Source organism: Petromyzon marinus, chromosome 5 (genome assembly GCF_048934315.1).
Source record: "Petromyzon marinus isolate PM22_M1 ecotype Great Lakes invasive population chromosome 5, UKy_Petmar_22M1.pri1.0, whole genome shotgun sequence".
NCBI classification, from domain to species: Eukaryota; Metazoa; Chordata; class Hyperoartia; order Petromyzontiformes; family Petromyzontidae; genus Petromyzon; species Petromyzon marinus.
Window position 1 is genome coordinate 754100 of NC_133671.1, and position 19503 is coordinate 773602.

General features: G+C 45.5%; 1 protein-coding gene across 2 annotated transcripts; it reads left to right on the forward strand.

Moving 5' to 3' along the window:
• Positions 1-5472: 5472 nt before the first annotated feature.
• Positions 5473-16858, forward strand: LOC116938921 (uncharacterized). Of its 2 annotated transcripts, none has more exons than XM_076060765.1 (5): positions 5473-5650; positions 8454-8584; positions 9984-10170; positions 11874-12027; positions 15559-16858. In XM_076060765.1, the coding sequence occupies exons 1-5, from the start codon at positions 5605-5607 to the stop codon at positions 15626-15628; spliced, it is 588 nt and encodes a 195-aa protein (XP_075916880.1). In that variant the 5' UTR covers positions 5473-5604; the 3' UTR covers positions 15629-16858. The 2 variants fall into 2 exon arrangements, with proteins under 2 accessions (XP_075916880.1, XP_032802539.1); XM_032946648.2 differs by lacking the exon at positions 5473-5650 and adding an exon at positions 6073-7458.
• The last annotated feature ends 2645 nt before the right edge of the window (positions 16859-19503 follow it).

Here is a 19503-nt window from a genome sequence, read left to right on the forward strand (position 1 = left end):
ACCATGGATCGCCCGTGTAAAATAGCCAGGCAACTTGGCTAAACGTAACCATCATCATCATCATCAACCGGGTAACAAATCAAATTAAACTCGATCTTCACCGTGCGTCTTGCATGCAGTGATTGAGAGACAATGGCCAAAATAACTTCCTTCCGTCTACACCAGGGTGGGATTTTTTTATGAATATGGGTGTGAGGAGGGGGGGGGGGGTGTAACAGTTAGCGCACTGTACCATGAACCCGGCGACCCGAGTTTGATTACAGTTCACGGCCCTCACCAGTGACGATTATCTGAAGCGGTCATGAGCCTCCCTTAGGTCGACTCAGCCTCAAATGAGTACTTGGTGTGGTGTATAAAAAAACACCACTGGGGAGACAAAGGCGACCAGGCGTGGTGCTGGCCACCCACCCCTTGTGTGCCGTACTGACTTTCATAGGTGCTCGCAACACAGCACTTTCCCCACCAGTCTGTTACAGTGAGGGAAAAAAGTATTTGATCCCCTGCAGATTTTGTACGTTTGCCCACTGACAAAGAAATGACCAGTCTATAATTTGAATGGTAGGTTTATTTGAACAGTGAGAGACAAAATAACAACAACAAAATCCAGAAAATCGCATGTCAAAAATGTTATAAGTTGATTTGCATTTTAATGAGGGAAATAAATATTTGAAAGATTTCTGGCTCCCTGGTGTCTTTTATACAGGTGTAGTGGAGTAGAAAATACACATGGGTAAATTGGCCATATACATACATACAAACAGTGTGGGTCATGTAAGGTCGGGCAGGTGATGAAGTCACGGGTGGCGTAAACAAGCCAAAGTAATTAAAGGAGTCAAGGGACGAGGGCTGTGATTGGTCGAGAGGCTGTTAGCGTTAAGTGGCGGCGTCAAAGAGTCTGGGCCGTTGGACAGGTGCGGAGCTGGCGGGAAAATGCCAGGGAGGCACGTGGCAATTAATTAAGGCTGATTGGAAAGGGGATAAAAACGCTAAGTGATTTGGACGGCGGGGGAGTTGGCGAGAAGTGGAGACAGCAGCGGGTAGAGAGAGATGCGAAGAGTGGAAGCCCAGCAAGTGTTAGTGGGAAATAGATTGAGAGCCAAACCCAGAGTACAATAAATAGCGATAGCGAGAGTTAGCGTAAGCAGAGTGGAGATTACGGTATAGGTAGGTACAAGGAGAGTTAGAGATAGAGTCACTGTGTGTGAAGAGATAGACAAGTCACTGTGTGTGAAGAGATAGACAAGTCACTGTGTGTGAGGAGATAGACAGAGCCACTGTGTGTGAAGAGATAGACGAGTCACTGTGTGTGAGGAGATAGAGATAGGAACACTGTGTGTGCGGTGAGAGAAGAAGAGACTGTGTGTGGAGACAAGGAGTATGAGCGGACGGTGCTGCGGGGAATTCGAGTGTTCGAGTTGGCGGAGCGCGGAGAGGAGAAATTATAGTGTGCGGAACGATGGAAATAAAAGTGACGGTGGAAGAAAGGCAATTGGCTTCCGAGTGAAATCCAAGGCACTACACAGGTAACGAGCTGAGATTAGGAGTACACTCTTAAAGGGAGTGCTCCTAATCTCAGCTTGTTACCTGTATAAAAGACACCTGTCTACAGAAGCAATCAATCAGATTCCAAACTCTCCACCATGGCCAAGACCAAAGAGCTCTCCAAGGATGTCAGGGACAAGATTGTAGACCTACACAAGGCTGGAATGGGCTACAAGACCATTGCCAAGCAGCTTGGTGAGAAGGTGACAACAGTTGGTGCGATTATTCGCAAATGGAAGACACACTAAAGAACTGTCAATCTCCCTCGGCCTGGGGCTCCATGCAAGATCTCACCTTGTGGAGTTGCAATGATCATGAGAACGGTGAGGAATCAGCCCAGAACTACACGGGAGGATCTTGTCAATGATCTCAAGGCAGCTGGGACCATAGTCACCAAGAAAACAATTGGTAACACACTACGCTGTGAAGGACTGAAATCCTGCAGCGCCCGCAAGGTGCCCCTGCTCAAGAAAGCACATATACATGCCCGTCTGAAGTTTGCCAATGAACATCTGATTGATTCAGAGGACAACTGGGTGAAAGTGTTGTGGTCAGATGAGACCAAAATGGAGCTCTTTGGCATCAACTCAACTCGCCGTGTTTGGAGGAGGAGGAATGCTGCCTATGACCCCAAGAACACCATCCCCACCGTCAAACATGGAGGTGGAAACATTATGCTTTGGGGGTGTTTTTCTGCTAAGGGAACAGGACAACTTCACCGCATCAAAGAGACGATGGACGGGGTCATGTACCGTCAAATATTGGGTGAGACCCTCCCTTCCCTCAGCCAGGGCATTGAAAATGGGTCGTGGATGGGTATTCCAGTATGACAATGACCCAAAACACACGGCCAAGGCAACAAAGGAGTGGCTTAAGAAGAAGTACATTAAGCTCCTGGAGCGGCCTAGCCAGTCTCCAGACCTTAATCCCATAGAAAATCTGTGGAGGGAGCTGAAGGTTCGAGTTGCCAAACGTCAGCCTCGAAACCTTAATGACTTGGAGAAGATCTGCAAATAGGAGTGGGACAAAATCCCTCCTGAGATGTGTGCAAACCTGGTGGCCAACTACAAGAAACGTCTGACCTCTGTGATTGCCAACAAGGGTTTTGCCACCAAGTACTAAGTCATGTTTTGCAGAGGGGTCAAATCCTTATTTCCCTCATTAAAATGCAAATCAATTTATAACATTTTTGACGTGCGGTTTTCTGGATTTTTTTGTTGTTATTCTGTCTCTCACTGTTCAAATAAACCTACCATTAAAATTATAGGCTGATCATTTCTTTGTCAGTGGGCAAACGTACAAAATCAGCAGGGGATCAAATACTTGTTTTCCCTCACTGTAAGTCCATATGGGGGATCTTTGCATTTGTTATGGACCCACCAAGCATAGCAGGGGCTATCCGTGCTGGCTTTTCTCCGAGGTTCCCCGGTCCCCTCGTACAGGAAGCCAAACTCCCATGAGAAGGATTGGCCAAACATCCCCAATGTCGCAGGACCCTCCTGAAAAAAAGTCGTGAGACTCAATAAGGATTCACAAGGTAGAATGTAGAATTGTTGCTTTTAATTCACAGTGCACATAACCCATCGAGGTAACGTCCGATATTAGGAAACCACTGGAGCTATGCACTTTTAAATTTAGATTTAACACTCATTCCTTTAGAACTGATTTATGTGTTTAGTTTGTTGTCCCTCCCCCGCAACTCGGATTAGCACGTGTAGCAACGTACGGTCTAAAAAGACGTTCAACATCCATCAACAACAACCGCCATTCGCCACTAAGTGGCGGTGACGTCACCACGACGCTTGTGCCAGACCATGTGCACCTTGAGGCCACGTGAAGTGTCAAACGCCCGCGGGCAGGAGGTCACAGGGCAGACCCAGGTGCCACAGGTCGACTGACTGAGATGACTGGCGGGTGCACCACCTGTGCCCCCTACTGTGCCAACCTGCTGTGCTTTAGCCACCCAGCGCTCCGCTCGATGTTGTGAGCGTCGCTCCTCCACCCTCCGTTGTTGTTGGAGGGCGACTGCCTGCAACTGCTCAATAGCGTCCTTCACGAGCCTCCTCCACAGAGGCCGATCTTGACACCGTTGGTACCAGTCATCGGCAAGTCCACTTAGCTCCACGTCCTCTTGTACCACATCACTCCATCTCTTCTCTAGCCCGTGCCACGCCCATTTAGCCCCCTCGATCCGGCCGAACAAAAGCTGTTTCGGCATGCGGTGGCTGGGCATGCGGGCTACATGACCCAGCCAACGCAGCCTTGCCTGCCGGATGAGCTCACCGATGGGACCTTGCCCAGATCTTTCAAAAAATGTTGAGCTCCTCACACAATCCAGCCTGGTTAAACCCAGGATGGATCGTAGGCAGGCCAGCCTAAATGTTTCCAACCGGCGAAGATGCTCCATTAAGGGGGTCCACGTTTCGCAAGCGTAGAGAAGGGAGGGAATGCCCGTGGCCAAGAAGACCTGAAGCTTAGTGCGGAGCGACAGACCAGGTAGCTTCCACACAGCGTTACGCAACCGATGAAAAGATGTTGCCGCTCGACTGATTCGGAGTGAGACCTCTGCTGTTAAACTGGAGCCGGTCATAAGCACACTGCCCAGGTATGGGAAACTCTCCACTCTCTCCACAACTGTCCCATCACCGATTGGGAGTTGTGGGGGTGGATTGTCCTATGGTACAAAATACCCAGTCAGGTGTTTAGTTTTGGTGGGGCTGATGGTAAGGCCCCATCTCTTAGTGGCACGCTCCAGTCTCAGCAGCAGCAGCAGCGTCTCCAACTCTTCCTCTGAATGAGCAGCTATTACCAAGTCATCGGCATACATAACGTGGTTGAGCAATGGGGAGCCATCCCTTGACCGCACCCGGGCATCAATCAGCCTCCCATTATATCTGTACCAAATGGAGATTCCCTCGGTACAGCTATTGAAGGCTTCACGAACTACGTGGTCAAAATAGATGTTCAATAATGTGGGAGCCAGAGGACATCCCTGTCGCACCCCAAGGTGTACAGGGAATGGCTCTGACTCCCGGCCACATAGTTTTACCCGGGCCCGCTCACCGTCATCAGTACATACTCGCAGAGACATAGAGACGCACACAGACACCCATAGATTCACACAGCAGATACCTTTAGATTGTTGTCTTTCCCCACCGCACGTCCGAATAGCATGTTTGGCAACGTACGGTGCCAAAGAAGTTCAACAACAGACCTACATACACCTGTCACAATCCTACATTTAAATATATCACTTCACTTACACACGTGGTTAGCTAACCTGGGCGTGTTAACGTTCATTTTCTGTGCTACTTGCCCGGATAACTGGAATGTTTTTTTTTGCAAGAATGCGTTTGCCACTCCGTGTCTGCAACGTTGGGATGTATTAGCTGCTGCAACTTTGTGTTTTTCTCCACGGTCATCCGCGGGGAATTCTTGTTAAAGAGTTGAAGGCTGAAAGTTTTTTTCTTTTTTTGTATCCGAGTAAAAACATCGAGTGAGCGTGCTCCATTGTGAACATACTCAATTGTTCGTCTCTCCTCGCCCCGTGTGGGTCATTGGGATTGTTTTGACCAGGGGCGGAGCCAGGATTCTGACTTTGGGGGGGCTGACTTTAATATTCTAAGATATCCAGTGTATGTTTTCCAATGGGCGCCACAAATGTATAAAACTATCTTTATTGGATTTGAACGCGGAGTTTATTAATAGGTCGGCGCAGCTGATGTGGCTAATACGTTCGATAAGTTCAAAAGGCTGCTGCTCAAGCAGGGCCTGCAGGGTAGCACAAGGTGGCAGCCAGCATTTTGCAGCAGCTGGATATCCGGTTATCCCGATTACCGACTGTCCCAAAATTTCAGGGGGGGCTAAGCCCCCCCCAGCCCCCCCCCCCTGTGGCTCCGCCCCTGGTTTTGACCATACCTCGCCGCGCTGGTCAATGCAGGTTGGCGAAAGGGCGGGGATGTTACCAAACCCTATCCTGCCGGAGAGCATCGACTGAGGAGCATAGAAGTGCAGCAGCAACAGAAACGCGTACTGCTGCATTCCCTCTGCTGCCTGCGACTCATGCCCACGGGCAGCATGGACAGCCGAGAGCACCCCGCTACGCCCGGTAGGCATCCAAACTGCACCACCATCCAGGCTCTCGCCTGCTCAGCTCTTGTGATCTCACGAGGTAGGTGGCGTATTCGAATCACAATGATGCGCTGTATGTAAATGCGCATACGTGTCAGTGTTATGAAATGGGTTACGGTTCAATAACAAAAGGGAAGCGTTGTTGAACTCGATTTAAAGCTTTCGTGACTGCAAGGATTCATCTTCTTTGGTTCTTTCGGTAAGGTCACGTAGAATGAGAATAAAATAATAAAATAACACAATAAAATTCTCACGACGTTTCGGCCACAACGCGCGCGAACAAAATAAAGAATAACAGCTTATTTGGAACCCTTGCTGCTGATGAAATTAATATTTAAAAAGTAAGCAGGACAAAAACCGTTGCGAATGCCTTCATTAATTCATACAAAGCCCTCGCTTGTTAACGCTATCACGTTGTGTCTGACGCAATAACGGTCGAGATGAAGATGACAAAACACAACACGTGGTGCGCGTCACGACGCTTCTGAACAGGCCAATCAGAGCTGGAGTGTGCCATTTAAACGGCCGCCTCGACAAACACCCAGCAGCTGTAAATGCGTACGTGCAGCAGTTTGCTCAGCGACACGCGCAGTGGACTATGACCCCCGCACCCCCTGCCGGAGCTGCTATCAGGCTGATGGAGCGAGTTGCACGGTGCGTGAATGTTTAACTTCTTTCGCACCGTAGGTAGCCAATCGTGCTAAAAGGACAAGAAACTAAAGACAAAAAGCAGTTGAAGAGAAATGAGTTTGTCAAGATAAATATTTATTTCTAAGTGCATAGCTCCAGCGGGTTCCTAATAGCGGAAGGAAGAGTGTTCCAGACGGCCGGAGAGGAGGGGGTGGGCATGGTCAGGACCACGCCCGGACGTCTTTGTCTCCCCAGCAGTTTTTATTACACAGAGCACAAGGTGCTGGGCCAGTGCAGATATTATTCCACACTGTTAGGTTTGACCCGGAATGTAACTCATGTGGTCGGTTTTGTCGTTCGGTGCACTAATCACTGCGCCACTCACTCACACACTGTCTACTCAGACAAAGATTCGCCGTGTAGCCTTAACAGACTGTAGGGGCAAGTGCTGTTAGCAAGCACCTATGAAGGCCGACACGGCACACGAGGGGTTGGGTGGCCAACACCGTGTATTGGGGTTAGAGGAAGACAGCCTCACAGTGACAGTATTAATACATAGATTTAAAGGTATAACGTCACTATTTATCTTGCCTTTTGCTTTCATGCCGGCTCTAGGATTTCCTCAAAGCGAGTGGATCGCGCAACTTGATGCTGCTCTATTGATACGATAGCCATATGTGTTAGTCGGGCTTGGTCCGCGGTAAACCGCAAGTCATTTTTTGTAATAATTTTTTAAAACATTTTAACTTGTTTATCTGTTGATTCGGGGCCACGTTGTGGCCGACTGGGCCCCGATGCGTCGCATAACGCTGTCACATACCCCAACAACCATAGTTGCGCCCCTTAGGGTAGGGCCCTCATCCCAACCAGGTTCACAGCTCCCTGGTGTTGGAATCCCTTTTTGAACAAAGCCAACTTGTTTATATTAATTGCCCACATAGAGCCCTGATTGGTCCGTGCCGGAGCTGAGCCGTTGGCGCGAATCCTTTATAAATGCGCTTCCCACAGGAAGGGCTACAGTTCAACAACTCCACTCGCCTCTCGCTTTCACCCGTCGTTTTATGTTTTTACACGCTTTTATTTTAAGTCAAATTTTCCACTATAAAATGCTGCTTCTCTTAGCCTGGGCTACCTACACCGCCGCGTTCGTACCAGGTACGGTGCATCACGTCACAGCAATGATACAATTTGCTGTGGTTACGTTTATTTTAATTTTAAATCTGGAATTGTGGAATACGTTGATGTTTTCTGTGGGCCGAGTAGCCAATGAAAAAAAAATATTCTTAGCTGCATGGGCTTTATCTCCGATTAGCACGGTTGGCTATGTGCAGTGCTAAATAAGTTTAACATACATATACATACCGTGTGTAGCTTACCGTACTCATCGGATGTGCGGGGGGGGGACAACAAACTAAACATAGCAAGCAGTTTTAAGGAAACGAGTTTTCAACCTCGATTTAAAAGTGCTTAGCTCCAGTGGTTTCATAATATCGGGTGTTCCAAACACACCGCAAAAGCTGCAATACAGTGGCCGTATTTATTCGACGGTCAACCAAAAGCCGGTGCTTGCAGGGATGACCGGAATTTCATTGTATTTGTGCTGCATTCATTAGACCATAACTTATTTTGTATTTTATTGTGGAGCCAGCAGCCCGCAAGATCGATCTTGCATGAAGAGTGCTCCTAAAAGCCATGTGCATTGTAGAACTGTACAATAACGGGCATAGTAGATGTGTACAATTAGTACCATTAGAGCGATCCGCATACATTGTTTAATATTCAGGAGGAAAGAGGATGATGACGGTCGCTTGTGTTGTGATCGAAACGTCGTAGTTTTTTGTTATTTTATATGAACCTATCTACGTGACTTTACCGAAAGACCCAAAGAATATTAATTCCTGCAGTGACGAAAGCTGTAAGTCAAGATTGTTTATTAAGTTTGTTGAGCCAGCTGGCCAAGGTTGTGCAAAACATAGCCCACTTTTCACCCAGGCAACTGGAGAGCACCACAGATTGTGTTGCGAACCTAACATTAAAACTACACATGTATAAGAATTGCAATTAAGACACAAACAACATATATACACATAAAAAATAACATTACATTTAACGTAATGCATCTGCTTGATCCTTCCCCTGTGCCCTCGCAGTTCGTGCAACCCCAGTTCGAACCCAGGTCGAGGTGACGGGGCTTCTCGGCGATGGGGTGGACATTTCGTGCCAGTTCCCTGCACCCACACTGGGGGAGAAGGTGGACGTTGACTGGTTCTACAAGGACTCGGTGAGATGTTAACTACTTCGCCTGGTATACAGGAGGTCGTGCGTTCGATCCTGCCCTTGACGCCTGTACAGTAAAAAGTTGGATTGCGAGCATAATTCGTTCCAGAAACGTGTTTGTAATCCAAAGCACTCGTATATCAAAGCACTCGTATATCAGTTGTGATCACGTGACGCTCGGCAAACAAAGCGTATACGTACTACTCGTATTGCAAGACCTCGCTAGAATTATCAAATTAATATTTATTTTAAAAAATTGCTCGTCTTGCAAAACACTCGTAGACCAAGTTACTCACAATCCACGGTTTTACTGTATATTTGAAGTTGGCAAGTTCTGCTTGTGGTCGTATGGATTTTTCTCCGGGTCCTCCGGTTTTTCCCTTCACATTTAGAATCAACATCACACGTTTGTAGTATTTGGCTGCTATACATTTCCACATGTTGAGCTATCATTTGTGATGGCCAGGTCGCATCTCAAAAAGCACTACATAGGTCAGTGAGCTCTACCTGGTAAAATAAAAAAAGTTTAGTGTTCAGTGGAAGGCATCGGTTTGCCGTGGTTCAGTGGAGTGAGGAGACTGCAAGAGAGGTGTTTTACAGCAATGGATTTACCCTTTGGACCGAAAGGAAATTTGGGGACGCAATTTTGCTTCCCTTGTGCGTGACACAGCGCAGCATGGGGGAATTTACCAGCGCCTCTTGCTTTACACGTAAAAGCTTCATCATGATTTACTGCAACTACTTCTACATCTTCCTCTTCATCACTTCAAACCAAACTGAATCACGCTGCGTGGGCCTGCGTCGGAACGTTTGGTCAACTCCCTCGACGCGTGTTCATGAATGTGAGGAGGAAACCCAAGCTATCCGGACACAACCAACGTCTTGCACAGGGGATTTAACTCGTTCTGCATGAAGATGGCATTAACAATATGGGAATAAATAGACTTGCTGTCCTGACCATACCATAGTATTTAAAAATATATATACATCGTTTTATTTTACCAGATAAGGCCCACTGAGCTATATAGCTCTTCAGAAGTGACCTGGCTATCACAAATGATAGCTCGACGGCTTGGCTTATCACATGGAAAATTATAGTGGCAGCTACATACTCTAAATGCATATTTATAAATGTGGAGGAAAAAAACGGAGGATCTGGTGAAAAATCCATGTGACCATGGAGAGAACACGCAAACTCCAAATATAGAGGCGTCAGGGTCGGGGTCGACCTGCTGTATACCAGGCAAGATAGTTTGCATCTCGCCACGGTGAGCACCTCTTTAGGATACAAAGTCACAGTCCGTATTAAGTGAAGTAGCAGGACGTATTTGGCTCAACAGATACAGTTCCTTGCCCATAATGTAGGGTATAACCTCTTCTCTCCTCCATCCTCTGCTGTCCAGTTTGAGAGCTGTAAGGAGCTGCCCCTGGTCTCCAGCAGGCTGCACTGCACGCTGGACGTCGCACAAGGCCAGGCCAGACTCGTGATCATGAACCTGGGTCAGGAGGATGAGGGCCCCTACCAGTGCAAGGTGCAGCGACTGTCTAGTGGTGAAGTGACGAGTTCAACCACCAGGCTCGTGGTGAAAGGTGGGTGTGCAGACATATATCACAATGCCATGCGATTATATGCTGTCGTGTGACATAACACATCTCCTTCTAAAATAATAATAATTATGTATCACTTGTCTAGCGCCTCACAGAGTATAAAACGAGTCCCGATGTGCCACCATGAAATTAGCACAATTAAATGGAGGCCTGCACATAGGTAGTGCAATGAACCTGATAAATCACACATTTCCAAGGCAGTTACAATTCTATGTTTTTACTATGCTATTTTATTTTACCAGGTAAGGCCCCACTGAGCTATGAAGCCCTTTTTCAGAAGCGATATGGCTATCACAAATAATAGCTCAATGAAAACTTACCATGGAGAAATATATCACAGCCATATAGTCTAAATGCGTGATGTTGATTGTAAACTTGGACGGGAAAATCCGGAGGACAGAAAAAATCCACACCACCACAAGGAGACACGTAAACTCCAAATATACAGGCGTCAGGGTCGTGATTGAACCCATTACCTCCTATATAACGGGCGAGGTAGTTAACATCTCGCCACTGGAGCGTACATAATCTAATACATTTGTAGGAGCCCAACTGAGTCACAGACGTTGTCTTAGGAACATCACTTTTATTTAACTATTAACCCAACATAATCTCGGGTGATCACCCAACTAAACACGCTACGGCGGAACTAGACACGGTTCCACTATCCCGGTCCGGACCACAAGTTGGGTCCTGAACCGCGTGGCTGGAGGCTTCTTCAAGCCTGACGTGGATCTCCTGCCTCTCCAACAGTAAGAACCCCGAGCCCCTCTCGGGGGCCCCGTTATATCGGGCCAGGCTGGGGCTGGCTCCGCCTCTCGCCCCGCCCACCTCCTCGATCTCTCTCGCCCTTGCTCGAAGGCTTTCGAGAGTTCTTCCCGGATACATGATCACCCATTGGCCCCCTCTACCGGTGGCCCCCCTCCAGTATCATCCGGTCACGTGTCCCCAGGTCAGCCAGAGTATCATGCCCCCAACGTAACCCTAGCTGGCTGACACTCTCTTGTTCTCTCCACGGGAGCCCCCACTCAGGATGGTACTGCACCCCGTGTCCGGGGTGTACACACAACATTATAACTCCCACGGTGGCCTCGCAGGCACGGCACCACACAGTGACATTCCCAGTCACTACACATTAAATGAAATGCGAGAAAATATAATGTGTTGTATTGTACAATGCACCACCACCTTGCGCATAGCCCCCCATTCTGGCCAGATTGCCCTGGATCAGGCTTAATAGGCCATCTGTTTGGTGATTTTACACACTGAATTTGGCACCGTTTTGGTACACGCACCCAAAGGGATTAATGTCATGCCACCGTCTGACCATGCTAGACCTGGGAAATGTTTCCAAAATTGGCACACCGCATCCAGTATACCTCTTGCTATGGCTACTGAAGCACATGACCTACTACTACCAGTCTACTCTCAGCGACCCTGACAAATATTCAGTGAGAAATTAAATCGATTGCACGTGAGTGCTGTCGGTCATGTCAGTCAACCCATAACACATGGAGGATCAATCCTGTGATCTGCCAGCAGCGAGCCTTGGACACTTCACGCGAAAGCCTCCAAGTGCACCTAGCCTGGCACGAGCACCGTGGTGTAATCGTCACCGCCACTAAGTGGTGAACGGCTGCTGATGCTACTGTTGTGTGGATGTGCGAATTTGTCTCCTCGCTCAGACGAACCTCGTCAAGATTCAGACGCAGAGGAAAGCGGATTGTGGTGGCTTTGGCTGGTAGTGCTATCGGTTGTGCTGGTCATTGTGATCGCTGTTTCATGTTATTTTTGGAGGCAACGTTCCCCTTCCAAACGAGTCGCGGGTCACAATAACAGGTGAGTGGTCATGCACATCGCCATCCCCAACGTATTGGGGCGCCGCAGTGGCTAAGCGATGTTAACTACCTCGCCTGGTATGCAGGAGATTGTGGGTTCGATTCCGACCTTGACGTATATTTGGAGTTTATAGTGTCTCGCCCCGTAGTCGTGTGGATTTTTCTCTGGGTCCTCCACTTTTTCCCTCCACATTTAGAATCAACATCACTCGTTTGAGTATTTGCTTGCTTTAAATTTCCACGTGATAAGCCACTTCGTTGAGCTATCATTTGTGATAGTCATGTCGCTTCTGAAAAAGAGCTATATAGCTCAGTGGGCCTCAGATGGTAAAGTAAAAATAGTTTAGTTTATTATTTCGTGGTTTATACTATACAATAGCAATCTGGTACAATCAATATACACTCTATACTATGTAAACATATTATTATGCTCTTCGTGGGAATTATGATGTACATCAATTGGTCTAGTGCATCTCCTACTGGACATCTGTGAAAAATATATTTAAAGATCATCGGATTCCTCCAGTATATAAAAAAAATATTATTCTGATATGCATTACATACTGCATACACGTACTACATAATGTGTTATTCCATTTAAACTGCGTCTTAAATATGTATGCGTCTCCAGATTTGGTTTTAGCAGGCAGTATAATGATGACACGTGTATAGCCAGGATCATCATTGTCACGATCCATGGGCAGATAGCCCGTAGGTGCCCACTGCACATTTTGTCATTTGTTTATACTTTCTTCTGTCTTGTGCAAATATGTTCAAGTAGTGGCCACATTTCTGGCACCAATATCTGGTGCATCTGGCAGCAGTAATATCAGTCAGTCAACCCATGACACTTGCTGGGTCTGTCCCGTGACCTGCTGTCAGCAGCGAGCCTTCACGTGGCTTCAAAAATACACCTGGTCTGGCACAAGCCTCATGGTGACGTCACCGTCACTTAGTGGCAAATGGCAGGTGTTGGTATTTATAACAATCGACACACCTATAGAAAGGCATCAATATTAAGTGCGTCTATTTGGTGTTTGAACATCTTGACGCCTCCTAAATTATTGCTAGAAAGGGTAAAACGCCTTTTATTTTTTTTAATCATCTTGATACTGGCAAAAAAGGCTCCCATAAACTTACCAATAATTTTCGATTTAAAGCTTTCGTGACTGCAATGATTCATCTTCTTTGGTTCTTTCGGTAAAGTCACGTAGAATGAGAATAAAATAATAAATTGATAAAATAAAATAACACAATAATATTCTCACGACGTTTCGGCCACAACACAAGCGGCCTTCATCAGGTGAAGGGGCGAGACTGTCTGGTAGGTGAGAATGTTATTGTGTTAGGACAGTCCTACCAGACAGTCTCGCCCCTTCACCTGATGAAGGCCGCTTGTGTTGTGGCCGAAACGTCGTGAGAATGTTATTGTGTTTTTTTATTTTATCAATTTATTATTTTATTCTCATTCTACGTGACTTTACCGAAAGAACCAAAGAAGATTACCAATAATTTTCAGGATTGTTTGGGCCAATGCCAGTCACATGTGTTTTTTTTTTGTTATAGTAATAAACTGTAGAACTCAGAGGAAACTCATGTGGAACAGGGGGAGAACATACATTTAAACTAAGCTATTTTTTTTTATTTCACCATGTAACGGCCACTTAGCAACGTCGCTCTTTCTAAGAAGTGACCTGGCCACAAATGATAGCTCAACGAAGTTGACCAATCACGTGAAAATTTGTAGTAGCAGCGAGATAATTTAAATACGTGATGTCTATTCTAAATGTGGAGCCAGAGAAAAATCCACACAAGCAGGTGTACATGGTTTGGATCGATCCTACAACTTGTATACCAGGCGATCTTGTTAACATCTCCTAGCCACCATGGTGCCCCACTTCACACAGCAGGGCACCAGAATCGCGAATGTAGCCCAGACTATTCTTGCTGCTCTGAGCAACACTTTTTGTCAGAAACTAACCGGAGAGACTGTTGCTCTGGTTACTGAAAGCTAGTTTTTGTTGTTGAATTGTTTAATAGCGACTGATTTACTGTTATTCACCTATTTATCGTTGAGACCCATCCCGAGTGTAATCACCTGAATATACTTAATTAGTAATGTGCCGAGGAATAAAGAATCATAGACAGCGCTAAGGTGCAGGTAGAGTGCTGTGCAGGACTAGAACATTTCTACAGCATCTAGTCCACTAAATGTGTTCATTTTGCCAGTATATCGCACCATACTCTGGTTATCAGTAAGCACAGTAGTACATGCCACCCTGACTTCAACCACTATTCCAAAGGTAAGTGGTTGGTGCTCCGTGTTATCAGTTATATTATCCTGCTCTGCCATGTCACCAGGGAAGTGCCAGAATTGCGACGCGGTCGCGAGTTTTTTCAGCTGGCTGTGTAGGATCACAGTTTGGTCCCAGGGACCTCCCTGGTTAATCCTGTAGCTGTATTCATCGTTGAGAGACAAAGATAACGATCCCCCATTATAGCCTTGACAGACTGTATGAGCAAGTGCTGTTAGTTGAGCACCTATGAAGGCTGGCACAGTACACGGGGTGGGAGGGGGGTACAAAGATCCCCCATATAGCATTAACACAATGTCACACACCATGTTACACACTCTGTCACACACTGTCACACATCACGTCACACATCATGTCACACAGTGTCACACACATCACACACCACGTCAAACACACACTCTCTCGCACACATTCACCACCTGCATAAGATAGGATGTTCCAGATCCCCGTAATAATAATCTCTATTTTATAAAGCGCCTTCATTTTGAAGTATCTCAAAACACTACGTAAAAATAAAACTACACTCACAAGTATAGATACAATATAAGCGAAATAGAAAGCTAATAACAATATCAATGACTCCAAATTCCAATACAATAAAGAACTATGATAAAAGTGAAAAATTATTGGAGTAATCCAATCAGACAAGATTATTGTTTTTTCAAAATCCTAAGTTACAAAGAAAGCCCGTTGTACAAATAGGTGAGTTTTAAGATGTGATTTAAAAAAATGACACAGGCCTCGGAATCCCGAATGGACCGAGGAAGGGGATTCCACAATGATATTCGAAAACGAGCGCTAGCCACGTGTGCTGGCATCACGGTGCACATTTCCTAAACTTCATCGATTTATTCACAAACGACTGAATTGGGGGGAGAAAAAAAGAACCAGATGCCAACTGCATCCAATACTGGAAGACCAAAAGGCACACTTGAAGGCCGGTGCTGTGTACACCTTGTGGTGCGCAGGGGGACAGCTGCCATTGGGATAATTTTGGGGAGATCGCAGCAGGGTAATTATGGAATGGTTGAGATGAAATGTCATATAAAGGCTCTCCGAGTTGCTCAGGATAGCAAGCAAGTGGTCCTGCGCTTGCAAAATCCTTACCCTTATGAATGAACTCCGTCTGAGCCAGAGTCCAATGCGCTCGTTTGGATTGATAGACCTGGTTAAGCGAGATATAGATGCTATTGACGGTGTGTTTTTCTTCTCCCTAGCCAAAAAAATCCATGTCAACAGAGCCCAGTGAAGACCCTAATGAAGAAAACCCTTTCACAAGCCTTGTGATGAATTAAAGTGAAGATCACACTTACTGGTGACCAGAATGATGACAATGGATCTTCTGCTGCATGTACTGAAATGCACAGGGTGATCCACTTTTAGACACCCCACTGATTTCTGACTTATTTCAACAAATGTTTAAATAATGTTAAACGATGTCTTATTTAACTTAAATGCTACATTACACATCTACAAGGAGTGGTGTTCTATGAATGTATGTTGAACTTATTTTGCACTGTATGTAGCCAACCGTGCTAATCAGATGTGCCGGGGAAGAAAAACAAACTAAACACAACAATTAGTACTAAGACATTAGTTTCATTCTAGATGATTTAACAGTGCATAGCTCCAGTGGATTCCTAATATAAAATGGAAGAGCATTCCAGACGGCCGCATCCTAAAGCACGCGATGCAGGGACCATCTTCGTTTGATGGCTAGCCAAAAGCCGCTGCGAGGATGACTGGAGTTGCCATGATGATATATGCTCCTCTCTACAGGGTTTGGAGTTTCATATAACTTGACCTGTAAATATCACATCCTTTGCTTATTCAAATGTCAATCGTATGTTTTTTATTGACAAAAATGTCAAATATTGGTTTTCTTTGTAGCTGCTTTTAGTTTTCAGCTCAATGTGTATACAGCGATACCTTGACTTTCGTCGCTTCACTCTTTCGGCCGTTTTCAATTATAACCACATTTTAAATTTCGTCCATGTGCTTTCCTCTTTCGTCCGATTTCATCCAACCTTCCACGATGTTCGCACCACGTGCCATTTTTTTCGTTCAGTCTTTGAATAAAAGTCGTTTAGTGAGCATCTCTTATATTTGTGTTTATTAATATATTATTAATACTGTACTTGTGATTATACTGTAAACAATTCATAGTTATTTTTGTGATAACGGAATAATACTACAGTGTTCATAGTTATTTTCATGATTATAAAACACGTGGTTATTTTTGTGATTACTGTAAAATACTTATTTTTGTGCTTGAATATATTCATAATGGGTGCTAAGTGTGGTGATAGTAAAGCTAAACGAGCCCATAAGGTTCTCAATTTGCAAGAAAAGCTTGACATAATCAAACTTAATGAGCAAGGCTAAGTAAAGGCTCTGCTTTGACATTCGTCCATGCTCTGGTCCCTAACCAGACGAAAATGCATGGTATTCCTGTACAAGGTGTTTTTCACTTACTTTTTTACATTAAATATTTAAAAAAATAAAATCTTCAACTGATTTGTCAGTGTCCACTTGTATATGCTTTGTGTTACGATGAAACGCCGCAATTCCCAGTAACATTCCGATTGAAGATAATATTTTGTCTGGTTTTGTTTCTGCCGCGTCATATTGGGTTATTTCATTTTCGCTCTGCTAGCCTGAAGCGGCATTAACATCACATGTGCTTAATTTTTCAAGTAGAGTCTGTTCTCCTATAACGTACCAATTTAATTCCTGCAGAAGACGTTATGGGAAAAATCGCCTTCTCATAAATAATATAGGGGTAAAGTACAGTCCACGATAACATGTGAGAAGTGTACACAGGCTGAAGAAAGACTCAGGCGCGTGGGTAGCATCTAGAAGCATCCAGCAAAATCCTGCCTTGTGCGATGCGACGCCGAGGCAGTCGTACAACCTATTCAAGTGACATAGTTCCATTCGCGCAATTGTGTTATTTCCAATTCGCATCCGTGTTAGAAAAAAACATGTTCTCCAATGCATGCATCGCATTGTATCCAATTCGCGTTATGAAAACGAGTTATAGCAAAATGGACTAGAATTGAAAATGTAATTTCTTACTCGCAAGAACTAGAAACCTCGCAAATTAAAATTAATCGAGGTGGTTCAGAGGTCACAGATGTTGAACTGACACCACTGAGATTCTCGGGGCCTGAGTTCGAGTAAAATGTGTGTAACATGTGACGGGCAGTGATAGAATTCGAAATGGCACAGGTCAAAGCTTTCAAGCATTCACACGCGTCCTAGCCAGATCACAACTACTGGGGTGGTTGCTATAAATTGCATCGCCCTCACACCGCATTAGCCAATCGGCTTGCAATAGGGCAGCAAAATCGGCTTGCAAAGGCTGATTACAGCCAATCAGATGCAACAGTCCCACCAAAGGGGCCACACTGAATTCTGCAGCACGATGGAGATCATCGACCTTCGCGTCTGATAAAAAAAATACTGTATATTCAATAAAACACAAACTAAAGGAACATAAATAGCAAAAAAAATTCGGTTTTCTTTTCACTTACCTTGATCTGATATTGGCTTACTTGTCCAGAGGCGCAATGAGTCACCACAATTTCACACACACCAAAGAAAAAAGCCACACACACAAAACAACAGTTGCCATTCGTCACAAAGTGGCGATGACGTCACCACGGCGCTTGTGCCATGCCAGTTACAATTTAATGCCACGTGAAATGTCAAAGGCTCGCTAACAGGAGGTCACGGGACAGACCCAGGTGCCATGGGTTCCTGACTGAGATGACGAGCAGATGCACCAACTGTGCCCCTAATATGCAAACTCTGCGAATTTTAACCATCCCTTCATTGAGACTCATCTTGAAACATCTGGTACCGGTCTTTGGCAAATCCACTCGGCTCCACATCTTCAGGTACCGCATCTGCCCATGTCTTCTCCAGCCCGTGACGTGCCCATTTAGCCACCTTTATCTGGTCAAACAAGCTGCTTGGACATGCGGGCAGCTAACGCAGCCTTGGCTGCCAGAGGAGCTCACTGATGGGAATGTGTTTAGATCTATGAAGGATTTTTTTACTCCTCACAAAATCCAGCCTGGTTAAACCCAGGATGGATTGTAGGCAGGACCGGCTTGAATATTTCTAACCGGCACAGATGTTCCATTAGAGGGGTCCACGTTTCACAAGCATAGGGAAGGAAGGGCATGACTGGCAGAGAAGATGCTGAGCTTCGTGTGGAGTGACATACCAGGTAGCTTCCACGCAATATTACTCTGCAGATTAAAATAAAATGCTGCCGACTGGGAGTAAGACCTCTCCCTTCAAATCGGAGCTGGTCATGAGTACACTGCCCAGGTAGATAAAACTTTGTACTCTCTCCACAATTGCTCCATCACCAATGGGCAGTTGAGGGGTGGAGTATTTGATGGCAAAAAGTACCCAGGCACGTGCCTAGTTTTAGTTGGGTTAATGGTAAGACTACACCTCTTAGTGAGACACTTTAGGTTCAGCAGTAGCACCTCTAACTCCTCCTCTGAGTGAGCAGCAATTAGCATATCATCAGCATACATTACATGGTTGACCAGTAGGGAGCCATCCCTCGACCGCACTAGGGCATCAATCAGGATCCCATTGAATCTGTACAAGATGGATATTCCTCAGGTACAGCCATGGAAAGCTTCCCGAACTGCATGATTAAAGACGATGTTAAAATTACTGCTGTTAAGTATCCTCAGCTAGCTGAGACCAGGCTACTTTGAGTTTGAATGGGGGTCCTAGATGGACACCCACCACCAGAGTCGAGGAATGACAAGTGCATCTTATCGATGACAAGCCGATGGTCAGTTGGCAGATCAGCTCCACTCCAGGAGTACTGTCTTGACATTCCTAGTATAAAAGTTAGCATATTAGAGTGTTATGTTTTTTTTGTTTAGAGATTAAAGTTGCTTAACACAGAAGAGTCTGAGTGGTGCCTTCCTAAGTTCATGCATAGTAATCTTAATTATAAGAACTGTATCCTGCGGAGAGATCTGAATTTGAGACCTGACATAAACACACTAAGACATAATCAGTCAAAGTAAAAATGAGAATCATTGTATTATCCTGATTGATAATACAACCCTAGACAACGAAGCCGAGCCTAATTATCATAATGGCATACATTAGCATAATTACAT